Here is a 12,936-nt window from a genome sequence, read left to right on the forward strand (position 1 = left end):
CAGTCATAACACGGGAGAGGAAAAATAAATGAACGCTTCCAAAAATAGCTCTCACCTTGTGACTAATATTGAACCACATTCGCACACACTTTGTTGTGTATCAGCAGCATTTGCGGTGCACTTTACTGCATGTGTGAAGCATGTATAAGCAAGGAAATGAGAAAATCACATTTTTTCGGCCACTCTTCTCTGGGTCGGGGGAGGAGGTCTGTTCTAATTCTGGCCAATCACAGAGACACATAAGGTTTTTTCCCCCCTTGTCTCCTGCTCAGTCACCAGGCTTGTCAGGCCCATTTGTTAGAATAATTATATGGCTGTTAACAGCAACCTTGCCTAAAATAAAACGAGTGCTGCATTGGTTCAAAGACACCACATAAAATGGCTGCTAAAGATTTTACCAGAAGATTTATTGCATTCATACATTGTTAGCGTGAACACAGGTGCTTCTTGGGGTAAATTCCCGTTAAGATTACAATCAGAGGAGGCCCGTGGGTTGTTTTTAATAGAGGTGTGCTGTGGAGTATCTCTGTACTCCCTCTCTCTGTTCAGAGTGAGCTGTGCTCCTCTGGTTTATTTTGAGGTGGTCTTATCACAGCTGTTGTAGCTGGTGGCAGCCTGTCCAAGCCCCTCGACACTCTTCCTTTTCTCCCTCTGGCCCTTGGTCCTGGTAAGACCCTGTTTGCTCCTTGCCCTGCTTCTTCAGGGATATTTAGGCTTTAATAGTTTAAAAGGTTAACTCTTGTGCTTGGGATGTGTTTCAAAACGTCTTCTTTAACGTACTAATGAGTGCCTCTCTGAATTTGATGGATGCAATCTTCGCCAAGTTTGTTAGAGGCGAGAAGCTCTTGACGGCAGTGAGGCTAGTCTAATGCGTTTAGTAATATTTATGTTAAAGTAAAGTAATGGCTCACTAAAGCCACAGTGTTACATACACTGTGTTAAAGGTAACTTTAACCTCCTAGAAATATACTGCGTGCCGACGGGGGTTGCTTATGTAACATTTGTGTTTTTATTGAATATTAATAGTTGAAAAACAAGACTTTACTGCGCACAACCACTGACATCAATAAGAGTGGATAAGAAATAAATAAATAACGTGCCCATATTAAGAAGTTCTTAAAATAGCCTGTGGATCTGGAACAGGTGCCATGTGCTCAGCTTGTGAAAGCACAGGCAGCGTGAAGGCTGCACTAATTTTTATGCACATAAACAGGCTCTGGCTGCAAGCCCGTACAACGCAAGAGAAACGCAAGGACTCGATAGGGGATTATATTTATTATTCACTAATGAGCTTTAGTATTACTTTAAGTGATTATTGTTTTTGTCGTAAAAATGGCTGCCTGTCTTAACAGTAAATATAAGATGGTCTCAAAACCAAGAAAAACTCGGGCCACCATTCATTTCTTTGTTTTGCAAAAAATGGAAAAAACAAGTGCGTTGATTTACTGAAACGTGTCAAGATACACGGAAACAAAGAATTAAAAACAACGTTTGTACCATTATTCTTCAGCAGGAGTCTGAACTCTTAGTTTCTTTAACTACTCCTCTGGAATTTTTCTCCATCCTCATTGAAGGATGCAAATGCATCAAATGAAGGTCTACATACATCTCTCAGGTCCTGTGTCAGGTCTTTGCCGGACGTTTTCCTATTTCTAAGAAAATTACTCTCCTGGAGATATTTTTGTAGGCCTAGCACTTCTTTTGTCCTCCACCTGTCCAGTTTACTCAGAATTTTAAGTAAAAACTACTCGGCATGCTGAGATATGTTTTCAGCTAACAGCTCTTTGTCAATCACCTTATTGGTGTAAAGCTTATTGTCAAATTATTGTGTTATCTTTGGCTTTTTAAAAAAAAAAAGATTTGACGTAAGAAATGAGAACAAATTATGTGTTTTTGTGACAGGGTGCTAGTAACAAAGGGCCTGAAGATACAAATTAAAATTGATCTGTTCAAAGTTGTTTATTACAGTATATGTAAACACATTTGTTCACCCCTTGAGTCTTTCTTATACTTAAATGATTCTTGGGTCAGTTTTAAATTGCTTAACAAACAACCCAATGAACGAAAAAGCAGCCAATGTCCAAAGAACTTGATGGTAGTGTTGAAGTTTGAGTCCATTTTTCTGCCGAGCCTTTACAGCAGGGTTACAGAGTTTTTACAGTCTTTTACCAAAGAATTATGTGTGTCTATTTACAAAAAATAATAATATCTGTTGATGTGTTGGGTCAGCCAATTCACTGAAAGACATTTACTTACTGTCTCTGTATGAAAATCAGGTGTGATTATTTATCTTGCTTCTCCTTTTCTTAATGGTTAACCATAACGCTGTGTTGCTGTACTGGAGAACATGAATGAAAAAGTCAATTATGACATCATTGTAAAGACCTGTGCTTTTTCTACTATGACAAAAAGTTCTGCAGAGATGAAGGTCTGTGCTGGAAATTCTCAAATCTGATTTGAGTTCATCAGATTTCTGATTGATTAATCAGTAAAATTAAGCTTCAAATAGCAAAGCTGGAATAACTAGGACCAAAATGGACACTCAGCGTGACTTTGGTTTTCTCCATGTTTACTACTTCACTAAACAGGAAAACATGAGTCTATCTTAAACCTAATCCTTAGCCTCTTACACATGTACGGATTCCATTACAGAACCAACCATCTCCCTTTTGGAACTACCTCAGAAAAATGGAGGCTTGTCAGGAGAGTAAACGCTCACCCACGAGTCCTGAAGCATCGCCAGCCGAGGATCACCACATTGACCTGACAGAGGACCTGGGCCAACAGCTGGAGGACATCATTAGCACCTACCAGGCTGCCGAGATTCCAGCTGAGCCAGAGGACACGGAGGAGGTCACAGCCGTCAAAGAGACAGAGACCCGCAAGGACCAGAAAATGGAGAAGAAGATGCTGAAAAATCTAGGTGCTGTGTGTGGTTTTGAAAAAACAAACAAAAAAACAGTTTTAGTGATTTTATCTGAGGTGGGTTTGATTCAGTGAAGTCAGCAAAAGTCCAGGTTGTACTGAAAGTGATTGGTGTGTGATAGCAGAGCCGTAACGCGTGTAAATGCATCCATCTGCAACAGACAGGGAGGTAAAATAGTATTTCCAAATGCCTTTTATAGTTTGTGTCATTCAGCTGCCAAGATGATTTTTCACAAGATGGACCAGCAGAGTTCTTGAAGTCCCAGAAAATCATCCAACAATAGTTTCTGTATCAGTCTGTTTAAAACTGGCTTTATGGCAATGATTGATTTTTAAGGTTAAATTCTGTATGGCTGCTCAGGGAAGGAAGCTATGCTGTTGATGCAAAGTCTGAACAAACTCGATTCTCCGGAAGAGAAACTGCAGGCCATCATCAAGAAGCATGCCGAGCTGGTGAGTGGATAAAACAAAGGCGAAGAGAGCAAAAAAAGAAAATGTATAGTAGCTCTCATCAAAGCTATGGTTTGTTTCTAGAGAAAAGATATAATCACTATTATGGGGCACTGTGTGTGTGCTTTTGCAGCTGGAGGAGCATCGCAGTGATCAGAAGCAGATGAAAGTTCTCCAGAAGAAGCTTCTCCAAGTGATGAAGGAGAAGGACCAGCTGCAGGGCGAGCACAGCCGTGCAGTGCTGGCTCGCAGCAAACTGGAGGGGCTCTGCAGAGAGCTGCAAAGACATAACAAGACTTTAAAGGTAGCTCAACTCCAGACATCACTGCTTGAACAGTGTCTAATCAGAGATGCCGAAATCGCCATTTGCTGTTGAGCTATGGTGCCAGGTGGTCCCAGCATATTTTGTGCTCTACAGGATATGACATCACTGGCACTGAAAATCTGCTGCCATGTCAAAGCTCAAAGTTTGACCTATTCCACTGCCACCCTCACAACTCCTGTTGTGAAGCCAAGTGTTGTTCAAAACAGCAGAACTTTAGCGATGATCCCTGATCAAATATGCATGTTTTTGCTTGCAGTGTAGCACGTTTTAGTCAAGAATGTTTTGGTGTGAGCTGCTCAGTTTCAGAGCTTTTTGATGCTTTAGCAACTATCACCTTTATAACAATCATAAGAACTGTGCAGACAACACTGCAGTTCAGTTTAAAGGGTTTGCATTCTCTCTTTTATAAGTTTAACATCATGGATGCTTCCTCTTGTACAGTGATACAGTTCCTTCATGAGCTTCCTGCATGGCTGCTAGCTGGAGCAATAGCAAATTATATAAGTCAGTGGTGGTGCACAAGACAAACAAAACAGTTGAGCATTTATATCCATCTTGCAGTGCAGGTTTTAAAGCTAACACCCATGCTTGAATCGCAGGAGGAGACCCTGCAGAGGTGCAGAGAGGATGACCTAAAGAGGAAAGAGATCACCACCCATTTCCAGGGCACGCTCAGTGAGATTCAGGCTCAAATTGAGGAACACAGCAGCCGCAACACCAAACTGTGTCAGGAGAACGGTGCTCTTGCAGAAAAACTGAAGGGACTCATTTCACAATACGACCAGCGAGAGGCGGTATGGATCCTGCTACACTGTGAACACACACGGACACTCGCATAACATAACAGCAAAGCCAATTTGTACTCCCAGTCTACATGCATTATTAAAACTGGATAAACTGTACTTGTGTAAACCTTCTCACATCTGTGCCCATGAATTATTTGCAGATTTCTCCCAGGTCTTACATTTATTAGTTACACTATTTCAGTTTTATGTAGCCAAAGGCTCCCAGAGCGAGAAATGAAACAGCTTTCTCTGTGAAAACGACTCATAAATCCACCTGAATGTCTTCCAGAACCTGGAAAAGGTTTTCAAGCACAGAGACCTGAAAGAAAAGCTGCTGGAAACCAAACTCGCGCAGGCAAACATGCTGCTGAAGGAAGCAGAGGAGAAGCATAAGCTGGAAAAAGACCATGTACGTTTTTTCGTTGTGCATTTTAATAAAAGATTTGTTGTAATAATCCCCTAATGCTCATTTTTCTTTACCATTTCAAAATCACACAGCTGCTGAAACAGGCAGCAGAATATAAACTGCAAGTGAAGGTCATGAAGGAGCAAGAGATCGATATGAAGGCCCAGGTATGGTATCAGGGCATCATGGGCAAAATTGGATCATTTTTCTACCTCCCTGGAGAAAAGTATAATGTTTTGTTACCATTCTTCCTCAGCTTGATATGTACTCCAAGAAGTTTGATGAATTCCAGGGCACGGTAACAAAGAGTACCAGTGTCTACAGCAGCTTCAAACAGGACATGGACAAAGTAAGTTTGGTTTTACAGAATATTTGAAGTCTGCTTCAGGAGATTAAATTATTGAGTTTTTCTGCAAAAAGATGATGACAAAGATGACAAAAATACAAATGAGAGGAAAGAATCCCATGAGCCTTTCAGTAACACTTCAAAAACTGACAAACCTTATAATCCTACACTTGCTCAGTTGCAGCTATTTTTAGAAGCTACTTTGATTGTCTGCAGCATAACATGATTTTTTTTGGTGTTGTTGTGCAGATGGCCAAGAAAATGAAAAAGCTGGAGAAAGAGTGCCAGTCATGGAAGACTCGCTTTGATGGCTGCAATAAGAATCTTATTGACATGGTGGCAGATGTAAGAATTTTTTGTTGTTGTTTTAATTCATTAATACCCTCATACATAGATAGATTTAAAAAAAAAAATATGACCCACCAGGGAAAAAATTCAGTTTACCATAGGAAATTTTATACAATATGTTAAAAATATTTTTTACAGAAAGCAATCAAGGAAAAGGAGTTTGAGCTTCTCACCATCAAAAACCAGAAGCTTGAGAATCTGTGCAGGGCTTTGCAGGAAGAAAGGAAGAGTCTATATGCAAAGGTGCATGGAGCTGGCAGTCAACCAGAGGACAAGTCTGCTGATCCATCAGAGAAGGGGGGCTCTGAGAAGACACCTGAAGACCCAAATGAGAATCAGCCCATCCAGAATACTGCAGCACCTGCCCCTACCGGGACACCAACGCTCACAAGTCCGCTCACCGAGGAACTGGCTACACTGAAGGCTGAACAAGCCCTTCTGAAAGAGGTCGCCAGTTCTTTCACAATCTCTCACATTGCCCCTACAGAAACAGGCACAAGTCAATCACATGAACCCACCAAGGAGCCAGAGGAGAACCACATAGAGCAGAGCGAACACCAGGAAGTCCACGAAGATGGATACCAACAACAGAGAGATTTGGAAATGGAGTCAGTTGATTAATGTTGAAATCACTGTGAAAAGAAACCATGATCATGTGAGATTCTTAGCAATAAAAATAAAAATGCTACATCTGTGTTGAGTGTCTGATCCTAGTGTAAAGACATTTAAAAGTGGGTTTATTTTAGTATGCAAATCTCCACCTATAACTACACAGATTAAGAACTTGTTTAACAAACCAGAGCTTTTCCAACTACCCATTTTTTTCTCCAGTAACAGTTTTGTAAGACTCAGTTCGATACCACGAGACCCCTCCCAGCAGCCTCAGCCTATAGCAGCATATCTAAACGAATGTTCAGGCACATCTAAAGTAGCTGTAACTTTAATCGTATATCAAAAAGGAAAGTTTTAAGTCCAATATTAAAAGTCTCTGTAGAGAGTCTTGGCTTTAATTACTTGTGTTGCAATATCGCTGCGCTTTACCCAGTCTAGGACCTGATAGGATCTAGTGAGCATGGAAACTGTTACATAAGCAAACAAGATTGTATTTTTTCAGTATTAAGGTGGCTAGCTAAGGGCTAAGAGACAACAGAAATTCACAAGAAAACAAAAACTGAGTCCAAAGTTGAATGAATTTAACTACAAATTCACTAATTACTGATTACGTAAGCAAAATAATCCGTTTTTCTGGCCTTTGTTTCATACACATTCAGATGCATTTTGTTTCTGGCTTCATTTTTGTCTTCAGTAATTAAAAAGCATGGTCTATTGGGCCAACATCAAATGACTGGCCTGGGCATTGAAGAACATCCCATTTCTTTGCCATGATAAACTCTTGGGTTTCTCTTGGGTCATTATCCATTTGCCCTGTGAAACAGTATCTGATTAGTTTAGCAAAATCTGTCTGGACAGCCCTTTACACTTTATAATTTATCTACTATTTCTATTAGCAGTCACATCGTTAATAAACAGAGGTGGCTAGTTCCATTGGGAACCATACCATAATACTGACTCTACTATGTTTGACAGATAATGTGATATTCTTTGGATCATGAGCTGTTTTTGTCCTTCTTCACACTTTTCTCTTCCCATCTTTTTGTGAAAAGGTAATATTAGTTTCATCTGCCCAAATATATATATATTTTTTTCAGAACTGTTCAGGCTCCTCACGAGTTTAATCTGTCCTTCCTGGTCTTGGGTTTGCACCTTGCTCTACACAATCTTTCTCTTAAATGTGGACTTTTAAAATGAAACACCTACCTCTTTGAGAGTGTACATGACTTGGTTAGATGGCATGAACACTCGTGACCATGGAAATAATTCTGTGATCATCACTTTTAGTTGTCATTTATAGTCTTTCACACCTTTTCATGTTGCTGAGCTGGTCACTGCATTCCTTCTCTGTACCAGATTGTTGATTTGGGCACTCCTACGTTTTCTCTCTCTGTCCCTGAAATGTTTATTTTGGTTTTCAGCTAATGTTGTCTCCTTCACTTCAATTGACATCACTATGGATATTGAGACGTCTACTAAATGTTCAGCACTTCAATTTCAGATCGTTTAGCTGCTTAGTTTGTCATGGAATAATGGAACAATGGATCTCACCTGCTCATTAAAAAAAGTGTCCAATTACCCGTGAACACAATTATTAGTATCCTAATGTGATACTGTACCAAATCAGTGAACAGTTATAGCATAACTAAACGATAAAATGGGCTTGATGTCAAAGAATGTATTTTATTTTAGAATTTTATTTCCTTTCTTTCACCTTTCTGTTTTTTTGGCTTTTATTTCAGTTTTGATTAAATGTTTTGTTATAAGTCATTTAAAACCTGCAAACAAACACTTGTGTCACAAATCAGTGACGTTCCCCTTTAAACTGAGCTTCAGTCAAAAATCTTTTGGCTCTAAACTTGGCCAGACTGGACTTTGAGAGAAAGCAGAGGCAGTTGTTACTGCGGTCCCCGATAAGAGGCTGGAGAGTTTAAAAGAAAAATGGCAGAACAACCGGATTCAACTGCAATTTCTTGTGCAAAAGCTCTCTCATCTTTTGTCGAAAAAGGAAAAGCTCTGCTGGACCTTGCTGAGAAGGAAAGCAGGGAAGGTAGGTCACACAAGTGTACATAAAAATAGACACCAGTCGTCAAACAATTTATGGACGTAGCATGAGCAGGGGTTGCAGAAGTCCTATCAATCATTATACATAAAGAATCCTCTGAAACAGATGGTTAGCTGCTAACTTCATGCACTTTGTGACGCACAGGCTCGTGCCAAGAATTCGTCAGGCAGAAAATCCGCATAGAGCGTAAACAGTCACTGCTGGGTCTGATTGAAGCCGGTGCAACTCTGTACAACAGGTCTAAAGTCCCACCTTCAGTTTAACTAAGCAGCCTCTTCTGTTAAACCTTATTATATTTAATATTTTTAGCTAAAATATGTAATGAAGTGTTATATTTCAGGCCCATTTTTTCTGCTTCACAGCCTGTCTGTTAAACAAAAAAAGGATGCAGAGGATCTCTGGAGCAAAAATACAAAGTAAGAGCACAAAAATTCAACTTGTACAATGTATCGAGGTATTATCATCTAGATTACATGACAAAGGCCAAATCAGCTGTAGCCTGTGCTGTCACAATTGCTGTGCATCCACTCACTGATTCACATAGTACAGTAAGTCACAGCCTTAATAAACTGACATGACCCCTGAAAACTATTCTGCATGATGTTCCCAGCTGTGCTGCTTTGAGAGAAGCTCTTCAGGACTTTAAAGAGCTCGAAGTGAGTTCTTTTAATACAAAATGTAAAATATTTTTAAAAAGCATACTCACCACGGTCGTTTTACGTAGTGCAGCCAATGTACCGCAGGTGCAGTGGGATGCCTTTCTACAGCGTTTGGATGATGAGCTACAACTGAGTCCTAAAATACACAATGTCGATCATCAATCAAAATGCATTTCACCAGATACGCCGCTCATCGATGCCAGAACTGGAGAGTGGGTTTGATGAAAGTCTTTAATGCTTCCACACTTATTAAAAAAGCGTAACAATGAACCTCATATATCTGCCAGTTTTTATGCGTCATTGGTGCTGTCTGCTTTGCACCTTTATATTTTACTGAGGCTTTGTGTTTGACAGAACAGTAACGCTGCAGAAATATCTTGGGAGAGGTAAGAAGATATTGCTGGTGTTAATCCGTCAGTTCTCCTGTCTGCTCTGCCGTCTACACGTTCAAGATCTGCAGAAGAATCAAGTAAACATCACACACCTAATAACAATGCTTAACCAAAAAAATAATTACCAAAGAGTTATAAGGTGAAAACTTTGCATATCTCAACATGCTGTGCAGTGTGTCTTTAAGGGAGGGAAACAGGGAGAAAGTGGTAACAGGTCTTGAGCCCAAATTTAAAAGTTTTGGGTCTAAATGTAATTAGTGTGTGTAGAGGAAACCATTAAAGAGGAAGTAGTGAGTATCTACAGTCATCCGTAATACATGACTCTATCATGATATGGGGCTGCATTTCAATCAGTGGTGTTGGGATTCTTGTCAATAAATGGTATTATGAATGTAGAAAAGTATCATCAGATGTTGATACACCACACAATAATACCATCTGAAAGTCGTCCGATTGACAGTGATCCCAAAAACACTGCTAATGCAGTAAAAGTAAACATTGATAGATAGAAAAACACACAATGAAACATAATTAGGCATACACTGGCCTCCCCACATCCTGGACTCATTATTGAAGCAGTGTTTGATCATTCAGTTTAATCAAATTCAATAGTTTTATTTATATAGCACCAAAATCCCAACAATAGCCTCAAGGCTATCAGGCTTCCCCCCAATTCTCTGTTAAGATACCAGAGAACGGAACAAAAGGCAGCAACATCCAAAGAAGAGTTTTGAATGCCCTAAGTTCAAAGTACACATGCTGTTTTTGCCCCATACACTGTGTTCCTATTTTCTTTTTTTCAGTAAACTGTTGGCTCAAGACTTCTGGACCATGGTGTATATGCAGTGTGATATTCTCATAAATATCTACAATCAACTGATCTCTAAAATCCCCCAGTACAGTATATAAAACTTACATATACTTTTATCTCTAATGTTACTTTGCAGAGTTCTCTGGATGCACACTCAGTACAAGTGGTGGTCATTTCGTTTGGCTGTCAGGAGGGAGCATCACACTGGGTAGAGCAAACAGGCTGTCAGTACGACATGCTGCTGAATCCCAGTAGAAAGGTCAGGGGTCAGCATCAGACAATACACATTTCAGTCTTTGATGAATAAATAAATTAACTCATTGTTTGGTATTGCAGATGTATAGTGCATTTGGTCTGGGAGCATCTCTGCAGAAAGTGTTAAACTTCGGTAACATGCTGATCTACTCTGAATATGTAGCGAACGACATGGAGTTTCCACGAGAGCTTCCGTGGATTCAAGACGACATGTTTCAGGTCATCAGAATGCAATATGACTATTTTGTGCAACACATCTATCTATGTATTAATGAATTCTAAGAGGTGATAGAGAAATTCACTAAATTTTCACCACAAAGAAAGACTTTTAAGATTTATGAATAATTTCTCGTTACTGTCATTTGTTCCAGCTGGGAGGCAACTTTGTTTTGGACGAACATGGAAGGGTGTTGTTCTCTCACCGCTGCCAGAGTCCAATAGACCGACCCTCAGTGGAGGACATTTTATCTGCACAGTGAATATTAAAATCCTTCATGCACGGCATGACTTAATTAAAGGAAAAAAGAAACAGATGATGTCAGCTGATTCATTCTTTGTATCAAGTTAAGATAAATGTGATTATTAAGCCACCTTTGAAACGATAATTTTGTGAGAACTGCTTTAAAGGTATTACTTTTTTTTAATACAGTGCTGTGAAAAAGTATTTTCCACCTTTTAGATTTCTTCATTTTTTCCTTATTTGTCATATGTATATCTTTCAGATCATGAAAAAAATGTCAGTACTGGACAAAGATAACCCAAAGATAACCCCAAATAAAATTATTTTATTTATTAAGGGAAAAAAGTTATCCAAATCTACATGTGAAAAAGTAATTACCCTTAAACCTAATAACTGATTGTGCCACCCTTGGCAGCAATCAAGCGTTAGCAAGAACTGGCAATGAGTCTCTCACATCGCTGTGGAGGAATCTTGGCTGCTGCTCTTTGAAGAATTGTTTTAATTCAGCCACATTGTAGGATTTTCAAGCATGTACGGCCTCTTTGAGGTTATGCCACAGCATCTTAATCAGATTTAAGTTTGGATTTTGATAAGGTCACTCCAAGCCTTTATTTTAGTTTTGGTATTTTTTAGCCATTCAGATATCCTGCTGTATTAAGTGAATCAAGTGAACTTGAACTTCAGTGTATAAACTGATGACTGGACATTCAGGACCTTCTGGTAGAGAGCAGAATTCACAATCAATTACAAAACGTAATGGAGGCACAAGCAGCAAACCAGCCAAAGAGACCAGATTCAGATTAAAAGTTTAAAGATAAGATGATGAAATAGGAAGTACATTAAATGTTTGCGTGGGTTCCCTCCGGGTACTCCGGCTTCCTCCCACCGTCCAAAGACATGCAGCTTGTGGGGATAGGTTAATTGGATAATCCAAATTGTCACTAGGTGTGAATGTGAGTGTGAATGGTTGTCTGTCCCTGTGTGTTGGCCCTGCGACAGACTGGCGACCTGTCCAGGGTGTACCCCGCCTCTCGCCCTATGACAGCTGGGATAGGCTCCAGCGCCCCCCGCGACCCTGAAAAAGGATAAGCGGAAGCGAATGGATGGATGGATGGATTAAATATGAAAACGTATGACAGACACAATATCACTGCACTGTCCCAGTTTTCCACTTGGAACTCTTGGATTGCATTAACACTACGGGTAACTTGCACATATGTCAAGGCATCTAAGTGTTTAACGACACACAGCCCTTTTAAATTACAGCTCCACAGTAAGAGTATGCATCCTAAACATGTCCGAAGTGCACATCTGTCACCCACTGACTGCATGTAATGCATTGTCACATGAAACAAAAAGTGCAAACTGCTGAGTGGTTGAAGTCCAACATCAGGTAATAATAACAAACTACAACTTATGGTTGGGTTTCCACAGTTTGCAATTGCTTACACAGCATTGCGAAAATGAGGTGATGCAGCACAGCCTCTATTCTAAGGTCTGAAGCCTCTTTTGTCCTTTGATAAGTGATAAAACCTGGTGTATAAATGAAGTCCATTTAAACATGGCATTTTACCTTAAAAAGCATACATTTTGCAGAAACAATAACTGTTTTCAACTTTAAAATCTGATGTTAAAACTGCTACTTCTCATATCTGAGTTTCAATCAATGATTAGAAAATGATGCAAGAAAAATTCTCGCCAAATTTGCAATAGCAGAAGAAGAGCAGTTCAAAAATATATCTTAACGATAAAAATCAAGATGAAGGCTGAAGGCAGAAAATGCACCTCTGCAGACATAAATCACAGGATCAAGCTTCATAATACTGCATGTTTAATGACATAAGCCTGCGCAAAAACCCTTGAAATGATGAGCAGTAAACTCAAGAGTTATAAAAAAAAGCAGGCCTTTGATCAAGACTCTTCTTAGACATCTTCAGACTAGAACTGCTTAAGAGACCCATCATTTTAAGACAGTCCTTAATCACCAGAGATGGCAAACGTGGACAAACTCATCATGCAGATATGAGACTTTGGGCCATTCCAGAGGAAGATTGCCACACTTGATAGTTTTCGCTTTTGTACTTGTTGGAGTTGTTT

The 12,936-nt window shown here is 39.7% G+C and overlaps 2 protein-coding genes and 1 long non-coding RNA gene across 5 annotated transcripts in view; 2 read left to right on the forward strand and 1 right to left on the reverse strand.

The window, feature by feature from the left end:
- Positions 1 to 12,936, reverse strand: part of LOC309694914 — a 35,726-nt gene that overhangs the window by 17,222 nt on the left and 5,568 nt on the right. The window contains exon 2 of the long non-coding RNA XR_014272988.1: positions 8,969 to 9,057. This is a non-coding gene — a long non-coding RNA (uncharacterized lncRNA). The remainder of the gene's footprint in view (positions 1 to 8,968; positions 9,058 to 12,936) is intronic.
- Positions 567 to 6,273, forward strand: txlnbb (taxilin beta b). The gene is made up of 10 exons (XM_082517008.1): positions 567 to 667; positions 2,653 to 2,923; positions 3,287 to 3,378; positions 3,509 to 3,679; positions 4,300 to 4,494; positions 4,775 to 4,894; positions 4,984 to 5,058; positions 5,148 to 5,240; positions 5,487 to 5,582; positions 5,724 to 6,273. The coding sequence occupies exons 2-10, from the start codon at positions 2,689 to 2,691 to the stop codon at positions 6,204 to 6,206; spliced, it is 1,560 nt and encodes a 519-aa protein (XP_082373134.1). The 5' UTR covers positions 567 to 667; positions 2,653 to 2,688; the 3' UTR covers positions 6,207 to 6,273.
- Positions 7,835 to 10,910, forward strand: LOC309694911 (peroxiredoxin-like 2C). 3 transcript variants are annotated; one of them, XM_082515167.1, is made up of 9 exons: positions 7,836 to 8,247; positions 8,407 to 8,500; positions 8,625 to 8,678; positions 8,873 to 8,918; positions 9,012 to 9,133; positions 9,276 to 9,390; positions 10,261 to 10,383; positions 10,461 to 10,598; positions 10,751 to 10,910. In XM_082515167.1, exons 1-9 carry the CDS (start codon positions 8,139 to 8,141, stop codon positions 10,856 to 10,858), a joined length of 909 nt encoding a protein of 302 aa, XP_082371293.1. In that variant the 5' UTR covers positions 7,836 to 8,138; the 3' UTR covers positions 10,859 to 10,910. The 3 variants fall into 3 exon arrangements, with proteins under 3 accessions (XP_082371294.1, XP_082371293.1, XP_082371292.1); XM_082515166.1 differs by having other exon boundaries at positions 7,837 to 8,247; positions 9,006 to 9,133; XM_082515168.1 differs by lacking the exon at positions 8,873 to 8,918 and having other exon boundaries at positions 7,835 to 8,247; positions 8,987 to 9,133.

The sequence above is a fragment of the Aulonocara stuartgranti genome (genome assembly GCF_965226115.1).
Source record: "Aulonocara stuartgranti genome assembly, chromosome: 19".
Classification (NCBI taxonomy): Eukaryota; Metazoa; Chordata; class Actinopteri; order Cichliformes; family Cichlidae; genus Aulonocara; species Aulonocara stuartgranti.

Bases quoted from the DNA above. Each gene is read 5' to 3' on its own strand.
- LOC309694911 (XM_082515166.1), top strand. From the start codon at position 8,139: ATGGCAGAACAACCGGATTCAACTGCAATTTCTTGTGCAAAAGCTCTC. The intron at 8,248-8,406 runs GTAGGTCACACA...TGTGACGCACAG, and splicing joins TGAGAAGGAAAGCAGGGAAG to GCTCGTGCCAAGAATTCGTC. The intron at 8,501-8,624 runs GTCTAAAGTCCC...TCTGCTTCACAG, and splicing joins GGTGCAACTCTGTACAACAG to CCTGTCTGTTAAACAAAAAA.
- txlnbb (XM_082517008.1), top strand. From the start codon at position 2,689: ATGGAGGCTTGTCAGGAGAGTAAACGCTCACCCACGAGTCCTGAAGCA. The intron at 2,924-3,286 runs GTGCTGTGTGTG...ATGGCTGCTCAG, and splicing joins GAAGATGCTGAAAAATCTAG to GGAAGGAAGCTATGCTGTTG. The intron at 5,583-5,723 runs GTAAGAATTTTT...TATTTTTTACAG, and splicing joins TTATTGACATGGTGGCAGAT to AAAGCAATCAAGGAAAAGGA.